Source organism: Apium graveolens, chromosome 10 (assembly GCF_009905375.1).
Source record: "Apium graveolens cultivar Ventura chromosome 10, ASM990537v1, whole genome shotgun sequence".
Classification (NCBI taxonomy): domain Eukaryota; kingdom Viridiplantae; phylum Streptophyta; class Magnoliopsida; order Apiales; family Apiaceae; genus Apium; species Apium graveolens.
Window position 1 is genome coordinate 242134912 of NC_133656.1, and position 22815 is coordinate 242157726.

Sequence of the window (22815 nt, forward strand, 5' to 3'; positions counted from 1 at the left end):
CTAGAAACCTAACATATTATACAAATTAAGACAACACACTCTAGATTTTTTTTGATACTCATAATTAATATTTCAACCAATTATTCTCCAATTTATTGATAATCATATAATTATAAACAAAACCAAATATGACTCAAATTATGAAAAAATTATTAATATTATAGAAAACCTAAATTTTTTAGTGGGGCACTATAAAAAATATATATTTATACTTTTTTTTAAAAAAAAAACATGGCTATTATGAAAGTCTACTGATAGAAGATATTATGAAAGAGGTCTGATCGTTTTCCATCATTCTAGTTGTTCACAGTTCTGCCAACACTTCCATTTTGAGATCTTGTAAGCTGTTTCTGAATAATTCACTTGATAAATTTGAATAAGTGATGCACTTCCACAATTGACGCGTGAAGTTCCATATTGAGATCTTGTAAGCTGTTTCTGAACATATTATCCACTTGATAATTCTGAATAAGCGGCTCACTTTCACAATTGACACACATAATCGCCACTTGTTTCTATGTCTTCAACATCTGCATCATCCATATAATCAAAGTCCATACTACCTCCAAGTGAAAATTTCCCACCTTTAGTTGCCTCAGAAGGCACAGTCCTTGCTTCCTGTAGTATCGCTAATACATCTTCAATGCTTTGGGATGGGATGTTTACATCATTGCATTGATAGCTTCCTCCTTCCATTAGCTCCATAGGCAAGTTCTTCAGGAACCAAGGATGTCTTTTAATTTCAGAAATCGTTATCCTCTGTAAATCATAGAAGAAAAGAAAATTATGAATTATGACAGAAAATTGTATGATATAATTCAGGGCAGAAATTATTACCTTTTCAGGGTTTGTGATGAAAATCTTAGACAATAGATGCTTACATTCCATGGAAATCTGAATGCGGTTTGTGTTGAAATTACACTAAAGATAATAATAAAAATAACTATGCAATGCACAAAAAGCAACACTTGTATTTACAAACTCCAATGTACTTAATTTCTACATTTGTGGCTAGAAAATAGCAAACTAACCTAGCTAATTTATCTCCACTATTCTTACTAATTCAAACTACCTCATACAAATATTCAACTAGCTACTTGACCAGATCACACCTATACATATAAAGTCTTACACGTTTAAATTATTCTTAACATTAAACATAAATATAAACCCAATCCCATCAGCTAATTACAAGGTCCATCAACCTAAACAAAACCAATTAGTTTAGATTAAAATCCCAACAATCTCCCCCTTAATCTAAACTTCTCTTCGTTGCCCATCCAGCATCTTGTTTATCAGCCCGTATGGCTCTCAACTTAGCCCGTATGGCTCTTTTGTTTGCTCGTATGGCTCTTTTGTTTGCCCGACAATTTCATTTTTCCCATCTGGCATGACCTTCAGTGCCCGTCTGGCAAGATTTTCGGTGCTCATATGGCAAGCTTCTTTATCCGCTTGTTTGGCTAAGCCCGTAGGGCTTTTCATCACAAGCCCATATGGCTTTCAATCTTTACACCCTCTTCAACCTTTGAAGATATACATCGATCCATCATCTAAAGATACGCACATTTGCTACACGTTCACTCCACAAATCACAGCAGTCTTACTGTAATATTGACCATCCATTACAACCCTTTGTCCTCCATCAACCACCTGTCCAGCATATCCGTATACACATCACCTTATACTCCTTTTGACACAACCTTTTTACTCCACCAACATATCCTCCTGGAGTGGCCTTATAAATCTTCATTGTCCAGCAATGAAGCATCACTCTAACGCTATACAGCAAAATAAAAACTCATCTTCTTTTCCCTTGTATCGCCATTTCCGGTGCTGAACCATACTGCTACTTTCTTCATTCTCTGTCACAGCACCTTGTCATGTCCTCTTGAAACGAAAGCTCTGATACCATGTTGAAATTACACTAAAGATAATAATAAGAACAACAATGCAATGCAGAAAAAGCAACACTTGTATTTACAAACTCGAATGTACTTAATGTCTACATTGTGTTCTCTCTGGTAAAATTATAAAACTGAACGTTTACATGCACTTATATAAGGCTAAAGCCCACCCAAGATGGTGGCTAGAAAATAGCAAACTAACCTAGCTAATTTATCTCCACTATTCTTACTAATTCAAACTACCTCCTACAAATACTCAACTAGCTACTTGACCAGATCACACCTATACATATAAAGTATTACAGGTTTAAATTATTCTTAACGTTAAACATAAATATAAACCCAATCCCATCAGCTAATTACAAGGTCCATCAACCTAAACAAAACCCATTAGTTTAGATTAAAATCCCAACAGTTTGGTATCAAGAATTGGGCTTTCAGTATTCTTTGTCAAAAGCCAATTGTACATACATTTACGAAGGCGTATAGCTCCCAATTTAAAATCAGGCAATTTAAAATTTAGCTTCTATTTCCCCTACATATGCAAACTACTCTCATGTGCACTAACCTCAATTGTCTTTTTAAAGTCATTTGGATCATTCGAATCCGAAAAGGGATAAGTCCCAACAAGCATCACATATAGAGTTACTCCGCAAGACCAAACATCTGAAATCTATTATCTCGATAATTAGATAGAACATATGGCTATTAGCAAAATTTAGTACATCACCTAGGAAATCAACAGAAATTAACTTATCACCTTTCCGTCGTACGCTTTTCTGCTCAGAACCTCTGGTGCAACATAAGTGTTGATTTGCAGATTTCTGATGATGACCTAATCCAAGATGTAAGTAGAGAATACAGATTATGGGACTTAGTTGTTGTAAGTGATAGGGTTTGGTGTAATTCTATTTGACTGGGTAAATAAGTTTATCTCCAAAACAAACTCTATCTTGATAAACCTATTTGAACTATTCTAATCTTATCCTTTCTAAGGTTTATCTTTTACAACCAACTAACGGGTTGTTTTAAAAAGACTTATTCAAATATTTGCAAACAAATAGATTATCCAATCTTATCTCTTCTTTGTTTTGAAAATTAAACCCATTAGATTTGTGTGTATAAATACACATCTTGTTTTTCAGATTCAACAAGAGTGCTTATTCCACGTTCTATCTTTATTCTTTGAAAAACTCTTCTTATTCCATTCTCTTGAATATTCTATTTAAGAAGAAGACACGTCTCATGTTTTCAGATTACACCTAATGATTCCATGTTCTATCTTTATAATCTGAAACACCATTCTTGTTTTATATCTCTTGAATATCTAGTCAAACAAGAAGCCTAGTTTGAGTTGTAATATTTCATTATTATCTATTGCGTGTATTCATATCAATTTTATGTCGGATTGTGGCAAGCTTGATTCCAAAGTATAGCAAGGTAGCTAGAAGGCTAAGGAATAACAGTTGGTGAGGTAGCATGGTAGCTTGGGAAAGGGTTTCTTTCAGGTGCTATATTTGTAATCAAGGAAAAGACTGTAAGTTCTTTTATTAAAGTTGATATAATACATTCTCTATGCTAGTTGGCATGGGGACTTGGATGTAGGCCATAGACTAGGTGTAGGGGCCGAACCAAGTGAAAACTTCTGGTGTTTTTACTTTTCAGTTTTCAGCATTCTGCATTTCTTATTTTAGCATTTTACTTTCTGCAGTTATTTGAGACTGTCTCATTCATTGTCTCATTTGTAAAGGGACTGTCCCATTTGCATAAGAGACAGTCCCATCACTACAAGAAATTTGCAATCAGACAACGCTTGACAAACAACCGTCGTCCTAAAAAATCAAACAACGGTGAATTGATTTTACAGAAAAAACAGTTGCGTGAGCTCCAGAACAAACAACGGATATTCATCTTTTTTAAACTGTTGTACAAGTTGTATCCTCTCATCGAGTCAGACAACAGTTTTTTAAATATAGTGTTGTTGTAGATCTTTAACACAACTATTACAAACCGTTGTTACTATGTTCACGTATAGGGATATAAGACAACGGTTTTGACATTACATTGTGTAATTGAGACAACGGTTTTTTAGAAAGGTTGTCCTCTAAACCATCAAACAACGGAATAAAACCGTTGTCTGAGGAATTTCAATGGGTACCACGTATTGAGGTGGCAGCACGTGATAGGTGGTAAATCATTCACAAGGATTGCTGACGTGGCGAAATGAGAGCCCTTCATTGATATGAGATTTGATATTGGCCGTTAGATCGAAAAATAGCCGAATTCTTATACAACGGTTTTATGTTAAATCAAAAGTGTTGTCTTAGTTGGTCTCATACAAGCTTTTAGATATTACGTTGTGTAATTCACACAACAGTTTTTACAAGGGTTGTCTTAGAAAACTTCATACAATGGAAGAAAACAGTTGTCTGAAATAGTTATTTTATAATTTCAATGGGCACCACCTGATGAGGTGGCACCCCATGATTGGTTGTAAACATTTTACTCGGATTGCTGAAGTGTCTGAATGATAGCCCTTGATTGAAATGAGATTAGATATTAGCCGTTAGATTGAAAAAAGCTGATATGCTCACACAACGGTTTTATAATAAAAAAAGCGTTGTCTTATTTTATCTTTACACAATGGTGTTTCAAGGAAACCATTGTAAAAGTATTACTCTATAAATGAGATTTCCGGTTTACAAGATTAATTTCTAAAATAAATTTTTTCGACGATCCAACAGTATAGATGTTAAGATATATCAATTTTAGTCATATGAAAAAATTATTAAAAATTTGAAATTCATCTTGCACGTCAAGATTAGAAAAATCCAGTAAAACTACCCCTTCGAACAACGAAACTCGTTCCCGATTTACTAGATTAATTTTTAAATTGATATTTTCGAAGATCCGACCGTACGGATGTTAAGATATATCAATTTTAGTCATATGAAAAAATTATTAAAAAATTTGAAATTCATCTTGCATGTGAGGATTAGAAAAATCCGGTAAAATTACCCCTCCCGACAACGAGACTCGTTCCCGATTTACAAGATTAATTTTTAAAATGATTTTTTCGACGATCCAACCGTACGGATGTTAAGATATATCAATTTTAGTCATATGAAAAAATTATTAAAAAATATGAACTTCATCTTGCATGTCAGGATTAGAAAAATCCGGTAAAAGTACCCCTCCCGACAACGAGACTCGTTCCCGATTTACAACATTAATTTTTAAAATGATTTTTTTGACGATCCAACCGTACGGATGTTAAGATATATCAATTTTAGTCATATGAAAAAATTATTAAAAAATATGAACTTCATCTTGCATGTCAGGATTAGAAAAATCCGGTAAAAGTACCCCTCCCGATAAAGAGACTCGTTCCCGATTTACAAGATTAATTTTTAAAATGATTTTTTCGACGATCCAACCGTACGGATGTTAAGATATATCAATTTTAGTCATATAAAAAAATTATTAAAAAATTGAACTTCATCTTGCATGTCAGGATTAGAAAAATCCGGTAAAAGTACCCCTCCCAACAACGAGACTCGTTCCCGATTTATAAGATTAATTTTTAAAATGATTTTTTCAACGATCCAACCGTATGGATGTTAAGATATATCAATTTTAGTCATATGAAAAAATTATAAAAAAATACGAACTTCATCTTGCATGTCAGGATTAGAAAAATCCGGTAAAAGTACCCCTCCCGATAAAGAGACTCGTTCCCGATTTACAAGATTAATTTTTAAAATGATTTTTTCGACGATCCAACCGTACGGATGTTAAGATATATCAATTTTAGTCATATAAAAAAATTATTAAAAAATTGAACTTCATCTTGCATGTCAGGATTAGAAAAATCCGGTAAAAGTACCCCTCCCGACAACGAGACTCGTTCCCGATTTACAAGATTAATTTTTAAAATGTTTTTTTCAACGATCCAACCGTACGGATGTTAAGATATATCAATTTTAGTCATATGAAAAAATTATAAAAAAATACGAACTTCATCTTGCATGTCAGGATTAGAAAAATCCGGTAAAAGTACCCCTCCCGATAAAGAGACTCGTTCCCGATTTACAACATTAATTTTTAAAATGATTTTTTCGACGATCCAACCGTACGGATGTTAAGATATATCAATTTTAGTCATATAAAAAATTATTAAAAAATTGAACTTCATCTTGCATGTCAGGATTAGAAAAATCCGGTAAAAGTACCCCTCCCGACAACGAGACTCGTTCCCGATTTACAAGATTAATTTTTAAAATGATTTTTTCGACGATCCAACCGTACGGATGTTAAGATATATCAATTTTAGTCTTATGAAAAAATTATTAAAAAATTTGAACTTCATCTTGCATGTCAGGATTAGAAAAATCCGGTAAAAGTACCCCTCCCGACAACGAGACTCGTTCCCGATTTACAACATTAATTTTTAAATTGATTTTTTCGACGATCCAACCGTACGGATGTTAAGATATATCAATTTTATTCATATGAAAAAATTATTAAAAAATATGAACTTCATCTTGCATGTCAGGATTAGAAAAATCCGGTAAAAGTACCCCTCCCGACAAAGAGACTCGTTCCCGATTTACAAGATTAATTTTTAAAATAATTTTTTCGACGATCCAACCGTACGGATGTTAAGATATATCAATTTTAGTCATATAAAAAAATTATTAAAAAATTTGAACTTCATCTTGCATGTCAGGATTAGAAAAATCCGGTAAAAGTACCCCTCCCGACAACGAGACTCGTTCCCGATTTACAAGATTAATTTTTAAAATAATTTTTTCGACGATCCAACCGTACGGATGTTAAGATATATCAATTTTAGTCAGATGAAAAAATTATTAAAAAATTTGAACTTCATCTTACATGTCAGGATTAGAAAAATCCGGTAAAAGTACCCCTCCCGACAACGAGACTCGTCCCCGATTTACAAGATTAATTTATAAAATGATTTTTTCGACGATCCAACCGTACGGATGTTAAGATATATCAATTTTAGTCATATGAAAAAATTATAAAAAAATACGAACTTCATCTTGCATGTCAGGATTAGAAAAATCCGGTAAAAGTACCCCTCCCGACAACGAGACTCGTTCCCGATTTACAAGATTAATTTTTAAAATGATTTTTTCGACGATCCAACCGTACGGATGTTAAGATATATCAATTTTATTCATATAAAAAAATTATTAAAAAATTTGAACTTCATCTTGCATGTCAGGATTAGATAAATCCGGTAAAAGTACCCCTCCTTACAACGAGACTCGTTCCCGATTTACAAGATTAATTTTTAAAATTATTTTTTCGACGATCAAACCGTACGGATGTTAAGATATATCAATTTTAGTCTTACGAAAAAATTATTAAAAAATATGAACTTCATCTTGCATGTCAGGATTAGAAAAATCCGGTAAAAGTACCCCTCCCGACAATGAGACTCGTTCCCGATTTACAACATTAATTTTTAAATTGATTTTTTCGACGATCCAACCGTACGGATGTTAAGATATATCAATTTTAGTCATATGAAAAAATTATTAAAAACTATGAACTTCATCTTGCATGTCAGGATTAGAAAAATCCGGTAAAAGTACCCCTCCCGACAACGAGACTCGTTCCCGATTTACAACATTAATTTTTAAATTGATTTTTTCGACGATCCAACCGTACGGATGTTAAGATATATCAATTTTAGTCATATGAAAAAATTATAAAAAAATACGAACTTCATCTTGCATGTCAGGATTAGAAAAATCCGGTAAAAGTACCCCTCCGGACAACGAGACTCGTTCCCGATTTACAAGATTAATTTTTAAAATGATTTTTTCGACGATCCAACCGTACGGATGTTAAGATATATCAATTTTATTCATATAAAAAAATTATTAAAAAATTTGAACTTCATCTTGCATGTCAGGATTAGATAAATCCGGTAAAAGTACCCCTCCTGACAACGAGACTCGTTCCCGATTTACAAGATTAATTTTTAAAATTATTTTTTCGACGATCAAACCGTACGGATGTTAAGATATATCAATTTTAGTCTTACGAAAAAATTATTAAAAAATATGAACTTCATCTTGCATGTCAGGATTAGAAAAATCCGGTAAAAGTACCCCTCCCGACAACGAGACTCGTTCCCGATTTACAACATTAATTTTTAAATTGATTTTTTCGACGATCCAACCGTACGGATGTTAAGATATATCAATTTTATTCATATGAAAAAATTATTAAAAAATATGAACTTCATCTTGCATGTCAGGATTAGAAAAATCCGGTAAAAGTACCCCTCCAAACAAAGAGACTCGTTCCCGATTTACAAGATTAATTTTTAAAATAATTTTTTCGACGATCCAACCGTACGGATGTTAAGATATATCAATTTTAGTCATATAAAAAAATTATTAAAAAATTTGAACTTCATCTTGCATGTCAGGATTAGAAAAATCCGGTAAAAGTACCCCTCCCGACAACGAGACTCGTTCCCGATTTACAAGATTAATTTTTAAAATAATTTTTTCGACGATCCAACCGTACGGATGTTAAGATATATCAATTTTAGTCAGATGAAAAAATTATTAAAAAATTTGAACTTCATCTTACATGTCAGGATTAGAAAAATCCGGTAAAAGTACCCCTCCCGACAACGAGACTCGTTCCCGATTTACAAGATTAATTTATAAAATGATTTTTTCGACGATCCAACCGTACGGATGTTAAGATATATCAATTTTAGTCATATGAAAAAATTATAAAAAAATACGAACATCATCTTGCATGTCAGGATTAGAAAAATCCAGTAAAAGTACCCCTCCCGACAACGAGACTCGTTCCCGATTTACAAGATTAATTTTTAAAATGATTTTTTCGACGATCCAACCGTACGGATGTTAAGATATATCAATTTTATTCATATAAAAAAATTATTAAAAAATTTAAACTTCATCTTGCATGTCAGGATTAGATAAATCCGGTAAAAGTACCCCTCCTGACAACGAGACTCGTTCCCGATTTACAAGATTAATTTTTAAAATTATTTTTTCGACGATCAAACCGTACGGATGTTAAGATATATCAATTTTAGTCTTACGAAAAAATTATTAAAAAATATGAACTTCATCTTGCATGTCAGGATTAGAAAAATCCGGTAAAAGTACCCCTCCCGACAATGAGACTCGTTCCCGATTTACAACATTAATTTTTAAATTGATTTTTTCGACGATCCAACCGTACGGATGTTAAGATATATCAATTTTAGTCATATGAAAAAATTATTAAAAACTATGAACTTCATCTTGCATGTCATGATTAGAAAAATCCGGTAAAAGTACCCCTCCCGACAACGAGACTCGTTCCCGATTTACAACATTAATTTTTAAATTGATTTTTTCGACGATCCAACCGTACGGATGTTAAGATATATCAATTTTAGTCATATGAAAAAATTATAAAAAAATACGAACTTCATCTTGCACGTCAGGATTAGAAAAATCCGGTAAAAGTACCCCTCCGGACAACGAGACTCGTTCCCGATTTACAAGATTAATTTTTAAAATGATTTTTTCGACGATCCAACCGTACGGATGTTAAGATATATCAATTTTATTCATATAAAAAAATTATTAAAAAATTTGAACTTCATCTTGCATGTCAGGATTAGATAAATCCGGTAAAAGTACCCCTCCTGACAACGAGACTCGTTCCCGATTTACACGATTAATTTTTAAAATTATTTTTTCGACGATCAAACCGTACGGATGTTAAGATATATCAATTTTAGTCTTACGAAAAAATTATTAAAAAATATGAACTTCATCTTGCATGTCAGGATTAGAAAAATCCGGTAAAAGTACCCCTCCCGACAATGAGACTCGTTCCCGATTTATATCTCTCTCCGTTTCTTCTCACTCCTCTCGTAGCTTAATCGTCAAGGCTGTAAGTTTTTCTTATTTTTATATATTTATTACATTTGTGATTGTTGTAGTTTATAGTTGACCATACAAGTGTTGGTGTTAATTAATTGGGCAGATTTATGTTTAATTTTTTTTCCGATTTGTGTGTTGTTTAGAGTGAGCTTCCTCTGGTTGGAAATGTAGCTCCGGATTTCGGAGATGAAGCTGTTTTCAATCAGGAATTCGTCAATGTAAGTAACTAAATATACGAGTTTTTGTACCATTTACAAATTTTCGGCTAGAGTTGATTACTCTCGATATTACTAGTTTTTATAAATTGAGCGTCTCTTTGTACTTGGAGTTGTTCTAATTGAGCACGATGCCTTTTTTTGGCTGATTAATACATTATTATTGTCTTATAACACTTTTGTTTTGATGTCTTATTTAATTGAGATATATGTTATGAGAGCATACAATGAGAGCATGCAGAATACGATGAGAGTTCAATCCACCAATTGTATCATCCTTTGTTGAAGTTCAAGTTGGAAATATGGGTGAAGATGCAAGGTTGATGATACGGAGAGGTGTTCACGGACCAGGAGAGCCCTCTGGCATAATTTTGAGTGCCACTTTGTCTGTTTGGATTCCTGTCCAACTGCAACAATTGTTTGATTTGTTGCAGAGGTACAGATGCTCAGCTTATGCCTTCTGTTGCTAAGATTTCTAATTTGAAGTCTTTGGGAGAAAAGAATAAATAGTATGAGCTTTGTGCTTTTATAATGGTATAGAACCAAGCGTCTACAATTCGTGAATGGGTAATTTACCATGCCTGGATTGGAGTTGAGAGATGGTTTATATATGATAATAATTGTGATGACGGAATTAAGGAGACCACCGAAAAGCTTAACCTTAAAGGATATTTGTGAAAGCTACTAGCTGTTTTCATTTGAGGTTAATGGATGTTTGTAGAGAAGGATTTTGTTTATGTGAAGTCAGGTCAGGTTTGACTAATTTTGGATTGAACTCTTGGTTGTTAGGTATGAGTGATTTTTGATTGAACTCTTGGTGGTGGCAGACATTATCACCCTTATTTATGTGTTTGTTTTGATGCACACAGACGGTACGGCTCTATATATTTAATCCCTTCTTCAGGTTTGTTTTGTACCATTTTGTTATCTTCTAATTTAATACTCACCTCACTGGCTTATATTGGTTTTTTTTGCAGAAGTACACACAACTCTATCAGCAGCATTATACTCGGATAAGAATGCTCCCCTTCTTGTCACAACCAATTTAATATTGCAACTCTTCCTTATCTTCATTATACAGAGAACTCTGTCATATTAGAGAAAAAGCATTAGCCTCCAAGTCAAATTAGCTCTCTGCAACAATATTTTACCACACTTTCTTAAAGGTTTCATGTTCTTTCTTGTTTTTTTTACTTCTATCTCCTAATTGTTTATCTTCTCTGCCCTCATTTTTTCATTCACCATGTTGCAATTATGTTAGTCACACATGTTTTCGTGCTTATTACATAAACTGACAACAAACAACTTAGGTAGTACAAATGCTCCAACCCAGTTGTAAATTATTGTAACTTATATGTTATTTTGAAAAAAGATGTTAGCTGGTAATATACATTTGGGGCTGAAAATAAATGCAGTATTAAAAAATATTATATCATTTCCATGGATGAAACAAATACATATGCTGCTGGTAGCTGTTTATTCCGAAATTGAAATATGAAATTTGTCTAACTTTACATTTCTTTCCTAAGTTTCACAATAGTCTAACTTTATTGTTTATGTAATATATCATTTTTCAATTTTAATTTTAGGTGATAAGGACATGGGGTGTTTAAAACAAAATGCATAAGATGTTCGTGAAGTAAGTTCATTTTCTGGCATTAAACAGGAATTTTTCAAATTTCTTTTTATTGTTTGTCCTATAGTTGGTACTAAATGCTCAGATTCGTGCGATAGCTAACTTCTTTTTGCTCATTTACAGGCTCGTGACTATTTATCTAAGTTGGGTGATCTGAGCCAGACTCAAATATTTGCAAGAATTGAGAACATAAAAGTGAGTTAAAAATATTGATGCCGGTTCTACACAATTATCTAGTATATTGATTATTGATTTTCTTCCTCCTGTAGTATTGCTAGATAGGGATCTCTACATTATTTTCTTTCTGATTTAGGGTTTGACTCATTTTGATGAAATCCTGCAAGAGGCATATAGTGTTATCCTTTCCGGTGGAAATCTCAGTATAGACCTTCCATCTGAGAAGGTCACTTCTCAGAGTAATAATTTATATGATACTAAAATTAAATTTAGATTAGCTTCATTCAGGGTGAAGACACATGTACCGATAATTGCCCACATCACACACACAGTATACAAGCCAATGGAGGTAATCATTTATCAAAACTTCTTATTGTTGGACTTATAGAAGCTGAGGGTGATAGATGGGTTAAACAGAGGAAAATCCTCAGTCTTGCCTTTCATATGGAGAAGTTAAAGGTCATTCCTCATACTAATTGTCATGTTCATCTTCATATTACATAGATGTACTTAGTTTTAGCCTTGTTGGTATAAGATCATAAAGATTATTTAGTATTGTAAGTCTGTAAAAACTATGCATGTACCGAAACTGTCGGGTATTAATTTTTTATGTTTGGAAACAGAATCTGTTGCCAGCCTTTTACATGGAGTTCTTTTGAGATCATGCACATATGAGAAGATATGGTTTCTGTACAGGAGCAATGTGAGCTGGATGTATGGCCTAATTTACAAACTTTAACAAGTGATTGCAAGCTACACCATCAGTGTGCATACCTGGCATGAGGTCATTTACTCATGTTATCCTGCCTTGATCAAAATTGATGAAGAATTCTCTTAATCTTTGGAGAAAGCAAGGGAAGATTTTTTATACTAAATAGTTTTGTATCCCGATTAATATTGGTATAATTTTTTAGTTATAGTTGTAACTTTTGTTGATGACTTTTGTATATTTAATATTAGTTTCAATTGTAAAATAACTATTGTATTACGACAAATACAATTTTATTTATAAATTATTGGTTTCTTTTATTTTATATAATGTGCTTAATCTTGTAAACAATTAGGTAAAAGTCACTCAAAAATGATTAAAACCGTTGTATGTCTCATTGCACAAAAAGATTTTTGCAAATAAACAGTTGTATGTGATAATATGGGATAATTGTTTTTGAGTAAACATATGGTTGAATAATTAAGTGGACAATACTTTAAGAAGGAAACCATTGTTTGAGGAAGACTATAACAAATCTTTGATAAATATAGAAACTGTTATCTGACAAACTTGCTAGTAAATGGTTGTCTGTAACAAAGTAGAATAAAGGTTTTATTTATAAAATTGTTGTTGTTAAGTTTTCAAACAACTGTTTATATTATATTAACCGTTGTCCCTTCTATTTTTTAAGTAGTGCAAACTATTGTTGAACAATTATCTAGACAATATTTCAATAGAGAAACCGTTGTTTGAAGAGGACTGTAACAAAGGTTTAAAAAATTAAAAACTGTTGTTTGACAAGCCTGCTAGAAAACCATTGTGTATATTATACTAGAATAAAGGTTTTATTCATAAAACTGTTGTTGTTAAGTTTTTAGACAATGGTCATGTTAAACCACCCGTTGTCTCTTTTGTATTATAACATGTGTTATAAAACTGTTATGAAGTCTTCTTCTAACAAGTGTATAAACAACCGTTGTCTGGTATTCGATAACACGAGTGTTGGATAGACAACGGAAACTCTACGTGTCACACAACGGCAAAAAAACAGTTGTATGATTGCAAATATGTTGTAGTGCATTTACTGGCAATTAATTAGAATATTATATTATCTATTGAGCCAACGAATTCCAATAAGCTGGTGTTCCCACGGTAGATTTTGGTTGAGAATGAAAACCTGATGACTGGCATTACACAAATCCACCCAAAGAAACGAGAGGAGGGAAGTGGATTTAGCAGACAGAACATTTTTGTAATGGTATATATCCCAAAATCACATATTTTGACAGTGTATTTTCGAGCTTCAGATCTCTATGGCAGATATGTTGTACAATATCATAGATCGCTAAAAACTAAAACTGTGAAATTCAGAGTTGATACCAAAACAAAGCACAGACACATACCATTGAATGACAATAGCTAACTCCTGATATTAGTGGTTGGAAGAAAAACCTTGCCTGGTGTAAATATAACAGGAAGTGCAAAATGAGTACATAAAATTTACTTATTAACAATTATAATGATGCCATTGGGAAACGTCAAGATCTTATCTGCCTCGACAAAGAGTTTTTATTCAAAGCCCTCTATTGTCTTAAGCAAGCTCCAAGGACATAGTATGACACTCACCACGAGTTTTTACTTGAAAATGGTTTTACTAGAGGTGTTATAGATAAAACTCTATTTCATAAAATGCAAAAATCTGATATGATATTAGTTCAAGTATATGTTGATGACATTATATTTTGTTCTACTAATGATGATCTTTGTAAGAGATTTTTTAAACTAATGCAGAGTAAGTATGAAATGAGCATGATGGGAGAGTTGAACTACTTTCTTGGATTACAAATGAGTCAATGGAAAGATGGTGTATTCATCTGTCAATCCAAGTACATAAAAGAGCTTCTCAAGAAGTACAATATGGAAGATTCAACTCCTGGCAAAGATTCCAATGCCAACAGCCTCTAAGCTTGATCAGGACAAAACTGGTAAGAAAGTTGACATCACAAGCTACAGAGGTATGAGAGGCTCATTACTTTATCTTACAACAAGTAAACCAGAGATTATGTTTGCAACATGGTTATGTGCTAAATTTCAAGCTGACCCTAAGGAATCTCATCTTATAGCTGTTAAGAGGATATTTAGATAACTTAAGAGGACTCCAAATCTTGGAATTTGGTACCCTAAAGGTATAGGTTTTAACCTAGTTGGCTATACAGATTCACATTTTGCAGGTTGTAAGATTGACGAGAAAAGTAATTCAGGAAGCTGTTAGTTTCTTGGAAGAAGGTTTGTATCATGGCATAGCAAGAAGCAGTACTCAGTATTCACATCAACTGCTGAAGTTGAATACATAGCTGCTGGAAGCTATTGTGCTCAAATCTTGTGGATGAGGAACCAACTCCGGGATTTTGGTATGTTGATGTCAAGGATTCCAATATTTTGTGACAATACAACTGTCATAGCAATCTCAAACAACCCAGTTCAGCACTCAAGAACAAAGCATATTGATATCAAGTATCACTTTATCAGATAGCATGTCACCAATGGCACTGTGAAATTACATTTTGTACCCACAGAGGATCAAATTGCAGACATCTTCACAAAACCACGTGATGAAAACATTTTCTCTAAGTTGGTTAGTGAACTTCGGATGTTAAATCTTTCTAATTAATAAATTAGAAGTCAATAACTATAATTTACATTAAATAAATTCACTTGTTATCCAATGTCAATATGATAAGGACATGTGAATTTATGTGTCATTATTTATTTCTTGTAGTGCAAATATTTGTGCGCTTGTACCTAATTGATAAATATTTTAGCACACTTATATTGATAAATTATTTGAAAATAAATTAATCATAATTGGTTAAGTTATGACTAAAGTTTAGTAGCATAATTTTGATTTAATTATTTGAGACTTTATCAATTCAATGATAAAAGTTTCAGTTTTAATAATCAAAGTTGTTATTTGTTAATTTTAGTGGACTTTAAATTATTTAATATTTAAAGAGGTTCATTAAAGTTAATTAGTAATTAGCAGCATAATTTATTTCATAAAAATATAATATTATCAAGTTTAATGATAATAGTTGTATTATTATGAATAAAATTGTGAAGTACAGAAATTTTTCTAAGTACAGAGTTATTTGCGACCACAGTGCACTACATGTCACAAGTAAGTACTTAAACTATTTTTGTTCTTGTTACCGGGGATACTAGTCGCAAGTAACTACTTAGATTTGAGTTAGTTGCGACAAGGTTGTTCCGTGTAGTAGCTAAGTAAGACTAAAAAAAATTGTATCAGAGTTACTTGCGACTTTAACAACATTGTGGTCGCAAGTAACTACATTGTTTTTCCAAGTTATTGCTTAGGTTACTTGCGACCCCTGTGAACTATAGGTCGCAAGTAACTGTCTTATTTTTTTTTTCTGTGTTACCGCTATGTATTTATGTGATCTCTCAGTTCATATCTTTTTTATATATACATATATACACACAGTCACAAGTAAGGACGATAAAAGAGAGAATAATTTTCAATAAATTGGAATAGTACCCAAATTCTGCTAAAATCTGTAAAAATTGCAGATTTCTGAAGCCCATGACCTACTCTGTCATTTGACTGTAAAATCACACATTTTCACTGGTTAATTTGATAGATCTTAAACTGTGATTTCTAATGAATAAGGGTCTGTTTGGTTTGTACTTAATTGATTATTCTTCTTATTTGCTCTCTAGTGTTCTATTATTGCATATTTGCTCCGCATAAATTTGTGTGTTTTACATATTAGTCTCGTGTTATTATTTCTGTTATTCTCATTTTTAATTAAAATGGCGGATAATATTACGATACCTAAAATAAATTATGTCTTGGTTTTAAATCGCAATCCAGCTCACATAGGATATTTTGAAAATTAGATTCGCTTTTTAGACGAGCACTCAATTGTTTATTATACTTTAACTACTAATGTCTAATTAAATATTGAGCTCCTCAGAAACATTCACAACTCAGCTATAGACACATCAGATGACGATCAACTAAGCTTCATTTTCCCCATTAATGATGAGATAATTGAAATCATTGAGGACGATTTCAATTAACATCTTCATTTTCCTCAGGATGATTTCAATGATTTACCAAGGGACTGGGAAGTATTTAGCTTCTTTAAGGCCATAAGAAGCACCATGCCTAATGACAAGTATCCGAAGCACTTCAACAAAAATCATCTGCCCAAACCTTGGAACTTATTTTTCAACATTCTGTTCTTCTGTCTGTCTCCCAAGACTGGTGGATTTCATGGACTAAAACATTTTATGAGGCTAGTTGGAGTGGCTATTGCTCATAATCTTCGAATCAACTTTGGACGTCTGATAATGCAAAAGATATTGGAGAACCAAGATCAAAAATAAGATTACATCTTATATGTCAGGTTTCTCCAGATTGTTCTCAATGGTAAGCTCACAGAAGCTCAGAAGGCCGTGGTTCATACAGACAATATGGAAAATTCACAAGTCGTGTCCTCTTCCTTTTTCCAATAACAACCTCATTCATGTGACGGACTTCATGCAAAAATACTTTGACTCCATTGCTCAAGAACCTGTCTCTGAGACTAAAGATGATCATGAACCTGATGTTGAAAATGAGGATAATCAGGAGGCAGAAGCTGAATATGAAGCAGATCCTCAGCCTAATCCTAACACTCAACCAATGGATATTGACCAAGAACCTGTAATTGCTGAACAGTCAGAAGAGGTTTCTCAACCTGAAGCTGCTGAACATCAAGAAGAAGCTGAGCCAAATTAACCAGAGAAAAATATTTAAAGGCTAGAATTCACAGGTATGAATGAATCTTCTATGAGTACTACTTTTGATGATTTGATTGACACAGATTCACGTAATCTTGGTGACTTTCACACACAACTTGCCCGAGAGCAATTACAATCAGGAGGCAGTGAGTTTGTATTCCCACAAATTCATAACCACCCTCTAGAGGCCATAAATACATCTCAAACTCTCTTAGCCCAATCCCTGGCGTATAAGGATTCTTTGTGTATATAGGGAGACACTGCACACGATACAAAAAATAAGGAAGGTACTTTGGGTGAACCCACAACTCTATCTTCAACGAAGTAAAACAGTATCCCCATTAAGACGACTATAACCTCCCATGTATCTTCCCAAAAGGATATAATGGCTGAAAAGGCACATAAACAGTTACCGGGTCCATCTTCTCAACAAGGTGGGTCTATTAAAATTCGCCCGTTAGCCACGACATCCTGTAATGAGTCAAACACACTCTCAAATCTTCAAGCTTTTAAAGTTTTACATGAGTCAATTAGAGGAGCATTATTTGGTGAGGATGTATTGACGGAAAAAGGGAATTCAACCATATTATGGTTAGAATATCATGTTCGAGGTCCTTCAATGAATCAACTGCCTTCATAGGTGTTAGGAGAGAGTGATGTAATCGCTGCCACATCCAGCACAACACTTACCTCCCCAGGACTAAAAACCCGGGATACATCTATGGATAGGGGATCCAACATTGGTGCGGATCGGAAACCCATTGGCGATGAACCAGATTCTACTGGTGAGCATACGGGGAAAGTGTCTTCACCGACGCTGGAGGAAGCTGAGGAACATATGCCAAATATGACAGCCTCAGTGATCCTCCCAGAAATTCAAACTCTTGACCAGTCGTCTCATGATGACATACAACTTGTCTTGAACAAGGATCGGGAATCGCGAACTCCCATTGCACCACTGTTGACCTCCTTAAGGATGGCTCCAGTGCTTTCTGCAGGTACATCTTCTGGATCTCGGAGCTATGAGCGGGGTGTATCCGTGAGGGTGAGTGAAACACAAACCCCTAAACCGAGTGATAGAATGTTGAGTGATACACTGCGAGAATCCCGTGAGACACCTACCTCCCAAACTACACCTATAGATATGTCACAATATGTAACCAAATATTACCTTGAAAAGCAGTTAGCATTTAAAGATACCTATCTCAAAGAACAACTGGTTCTCAAGGATCAATATCTCAAAGATGAACTGTCTATCAAGGATCACTAGATTGCACATCTTTCCGAACAACTTGACCTTCGACAAGCATCATTTGCTAGTTTACGGGAATTCGTGGAGCAATCTCTCTCTCACTCAAGAAAGGGAAAAGCAATTGCCAATATTGAGCCAAAGATCTTAGTTAGCAAGCAAGCGCCAATCCCTGCCTCCTCTGGAATAGATTTTTCCAGTACTGGGCCAAACAGCTCAGTCAGTAAGCAAGTGTCTGTTTCAAAATCACCTACTCAAGAGATCCCCGTCTTGATCTTGCCTGCTCAATTAACCCCAGCTCTGAAGGATAACACAACTGAGGGGGAGAAATGGGTGGAGCAAGAAAAAGTAGTTGATGCTGTGAACTTAATTCAAGATGCTTTTGAAGCAGCTGATTCTGGATATGATGAGTTTAGTGATGAGCTTCAAGAAGAAAAGGAAGAAGAAGAGGAGAGGATTGATGGAAAGGTGTTACTAATGTTAAGACATACTGCTGAGAAGAGTTCTACAACTCAGGGGGAGCAATCAACATCAAAACAAGATCATTTGAGCAAAGCCATTACAACTCAGAGGAATCTTCTGTCGGAGATATATGCTCCAAAGCCCCTATTCTCAGAGTATGAACTGGAGAAAGGAGAGATAGACGAGAGTGATGTTCCCAAGGGGTATGAACCAAGATTTGAACAAGTGGTCACGGAGGAGTGAAAGATTATCTCTGAGGACTAGGAATATGAAGATGAAGATGCCTTCTGGGATGACTGTTTGTTCTATAGATTACAGGAGAAATCCAACCGATCTTATGAAGAAATTCAAGGAGAGATTGAAAGATCAAGAGCTAGAGTGCAAAGAGCCATACAGAGAAGGGCAGCAATAGAAGCAAAAGAATCATATCTTCGGGCAAACAGGAGAGGAAAGGAATGGGATGAGATAAAAGGAAAATGGACAAATCTGAAAACTATCATAAGTTAGACCCTGACCACCGGAATCCTCTAAACACTATAGAGAAGTACATAGAGGATTATCCCAATATTCATGAGTTCTATGATCTGTTCAATAGGATAATCACTGGTACCACTGTGAATATTCTAAAGAATGGATGGAAAATCACTGTCGATCACAGAGATGGACTTCAAATAAAGATCTCTACTAGTGTATTGAAGAAGCTAAATATTGTGGAACTGTTTATCTTAGCATCAAAATTCCCTTGGTTGAAAATGAATGAGAATGAATACTTCAGAGACAAGCTTTAGAAGATGATGATGGATGTGTCTCCTCAAGCATTCTCTTATCCATTCGTGATCAAAGTATTTACAGATGGCAGAATGCAGAATATCACCATGTATGATCAACCTATAAGATCCATTCATTATCTACAACTCACTTTCCTGGAAAGTCAACTCAGGAGCAAAAGAGCAAAATTGGAGGCACCATGAGTCAAAAAATCAGAAGCAGGCTTTAGAGCTGCTGAAGTTTTATATGTTTACAAGCTCAATGATAAAATGATCAGGGAGACAGAGAAGGACATGAAGAAAATTAAAAGAGATTATCATGAGTTGGTGTTCATAAATGGAGAGCCAGAAATTAATCTTCTGAAAGATAGTGAACCTATCATCAGCACTGACAGTGAAGGGGATCTAGTCTTTGAGATCAACAAAGCAAAGATTAAGATCAATAATTTTAGAACAAGCGGATCAGAATCAATACATCAAGCCTTGATGGATGTCAAACTATCCACATGTAAAAAGGACAAGATTGTTTTGATTCCAATCATAAGAATACTTGATGAGTTAGTGGAAGAAGAATCGATTAACGATACCAAAAGAGTATGAGGACATCCTAAAAGGATAATGTTAGGAATATATGTATTAGTTTGATGATAAGTTAAACAAAACACTTAAGTAGAAATCTAGTGTTTGTAGCCTCAACGGATAAGACCATCTTGGCTATCCGTTGATGGAGTAGCTTTACTTAGAAATAAGTTCAGTATTGTAGCACATCTCAGTCTCTGCATTTAAGTTATAATTCTTAGAAGTTGTGGGAAATTATAAGTCATGTTGACTACTAGTGGATATGCAAATAGGAGGGCTAATTGTAAATATTTCATGCCTTGTAATTTTGTATAAATGAATTAGTATCAACTGATAGATTAAAGGCCTTCAACGGATGAGAAACAAAGCTTCAACGGATGTCTCTAAAGCTTCAACGGATAACATCCATCAACGGATGAGTGCATCAACGAATAAAGCTTCAACTGTTAGAGCATCAACGGATGTCACTAAAGCATCAACGGATAAAGCCATCAACGGATGAAAGCTTCAACGGATGCTTAGTTCCATAGCAGTTGATAGTGACAATTCATAAGCTGACAGAGACACATGGGTTGACAGAGACAATTGGAATGTGGTAGCCACTTGGAGGAATCAAGAAAAAGCAGCATTTCCATTCTAGTGCAAACAAGGAAGTATTCAAAGATTCATAGATTATCTTAGATTGCATTGGATAGAGAAATGAAGAAGAAACATGTGAAGAACTATTTTATAATTGTATTTTATCTTTGTCTTCACTTGTAAACTTGGTGATATATAAACCAAATAGCAGCGAGTAATTAGATGTGAATTTTCCAGAGCTGTTTAGAAAAACATAGAGAGAAAATCATCTAGTTTGTAGGAAGCAGCTGTGATCAATTCTTTGTATCACAGATTTTCTGAAATACACATCTCTGGTGGAACAACAAATCCACCAGAAAAGTTTTTAAAGCCTTTGTGTTCTTTACATTTGTGTCTTGAATATACATCTGTCTGCACCTGCTCAAAGCAATTCACACACAATTGTTCATCATACACTTAGCTTTTGCAACTGCTTAAAACTTGAAAAAGTTTTGAGATTTACATTCAACCCCCCTTCTGTAAATCTCATTGTTAGTTCCTTGGGAATAACAATTGGTATCAGAGCTAGCTCTTGACATACAAAGAGTTTAAAGATCGATTTTACTAACATCATGAGTAAGAAGGATATTGGAGTGAAGATTCCAATATTGGAAAGAGATAATTATCATCACTGGAAAGTGAAGATGCATCTACATCTTCTCTCTCAAGATGAAAGCTACATCAACTACATTGAGAATGGTCCTCACATCCCTCACAAAGTGGCCACAGCTGCCACTGCCACAGTTGCTATTACACAATCTATTCCCAAGCCAAAAGCAGAATGGACTGATGAAGATATTGAAGAGGTTCACAAGGACAAGAAGCCCATGAACATTCTGATTAATGGCCTAGACAAAGATATGTTTGATAATGTCATTAACAGCCAAACTGCTAAGGAAATTTGAGATACTGTGCAACTTATCTGTGAAGGTACTGAACAAGTTAGAGAAAATAAAATGCAGCTTCTCATTCAATAATATGAATATTTTCATTCTGAAGAAGGAGAATCATTGAATGATACCTTCAATAGATTTCAGAAACTGTTGAATGGATTGAACCTGTATGGCGGAGTGTACCAAGTCAAGGATTTCAACTTAAAATTTCTGAGGTCTCTACCAAAGGAATGGAAGCCTATCACTGTTTCACTTAGGAATTCTCAAGATTATAAGGACTTCACACTTGAAAGATTATATGGAATTTTGAAGACCTATGAACTTGAGATGGAGCAAGATGAGTTGTTGGAGAAGGAAAAGAGAAAAGGTGGATCAGTTGCACTTGTAGCTGAAAATGAGAGAACTGAAGCCAGGAATGAAGAAAAGACAATGCGAAGTCTCAAAATTGGCACAAGTAAATCAGAATTAAGCAAGGGAAAGGAGCAAGAAGCTGAGGTTGAAGACAATTCCAGTCAAGATGACTTTGATGATGTCGATGAACATCTGGCTTTTCTGTCCAGAAGGTTTGCAAATATGAAATTCAAGAAAAACAATAGAACCATTAAGCCAAACAAGAACATGGTGGACAAATCTAAGTTCAAGTGTTATAACTGTGGCATAAGTGGACACTTTGCAAGTGATTGCAGAAAGCTAACTTCTGAAAAGAAGAAATTTGAGCAAGTGGATTACAAAAAGAAATATTTCGAATTGCTCAAACAAAAGGAAAGGGCCTTTCTGACTCAGGAAAATGACTGGGCAGCTGATGGAGCCAATGAAGATGATGATATGGAGTATGCTAACTT

General features: G+C 34.2%; 1 protein-coding gene and 1 long non-coding RNA gene across 2 annotated transcripts in view; one reads left to right on the forward strand and one right to left on the reverse strand.

Moving 5' to 3' along the window:
• Nucleotides 1-482: 482 nt before the first annotated feature.
• The window catches only part of LOC141692234 (serine/threonine-protein kinase SAPK1-like), a 61875-nt gene continuing 39542 nt past the window's right edge, over nt 483-22815 (reverse strand). The window contains exon 7 of the mRNA XM_074496962.1: nt 483-759. Coding sequence (XP_074353063.1) covers nt 484-759 — 276 coding nt within the window. The 3' untranslated portion in view covers nt 483. The remainder of the gene's footprint in view (nt 760-22815) is intronic.
• LOC141689703 (uncharacterized) lies at nt 11118-12613 on the forward strand. The gene is made up of 4 exons (XR_012562478.1): nt 11118-11243; nt 11667-11716; nt 11837-11908; nt 12514-12613. It is a non-coding gene; the product is annotated as an uncharacterized LOC141689703 (long non-coding RNA).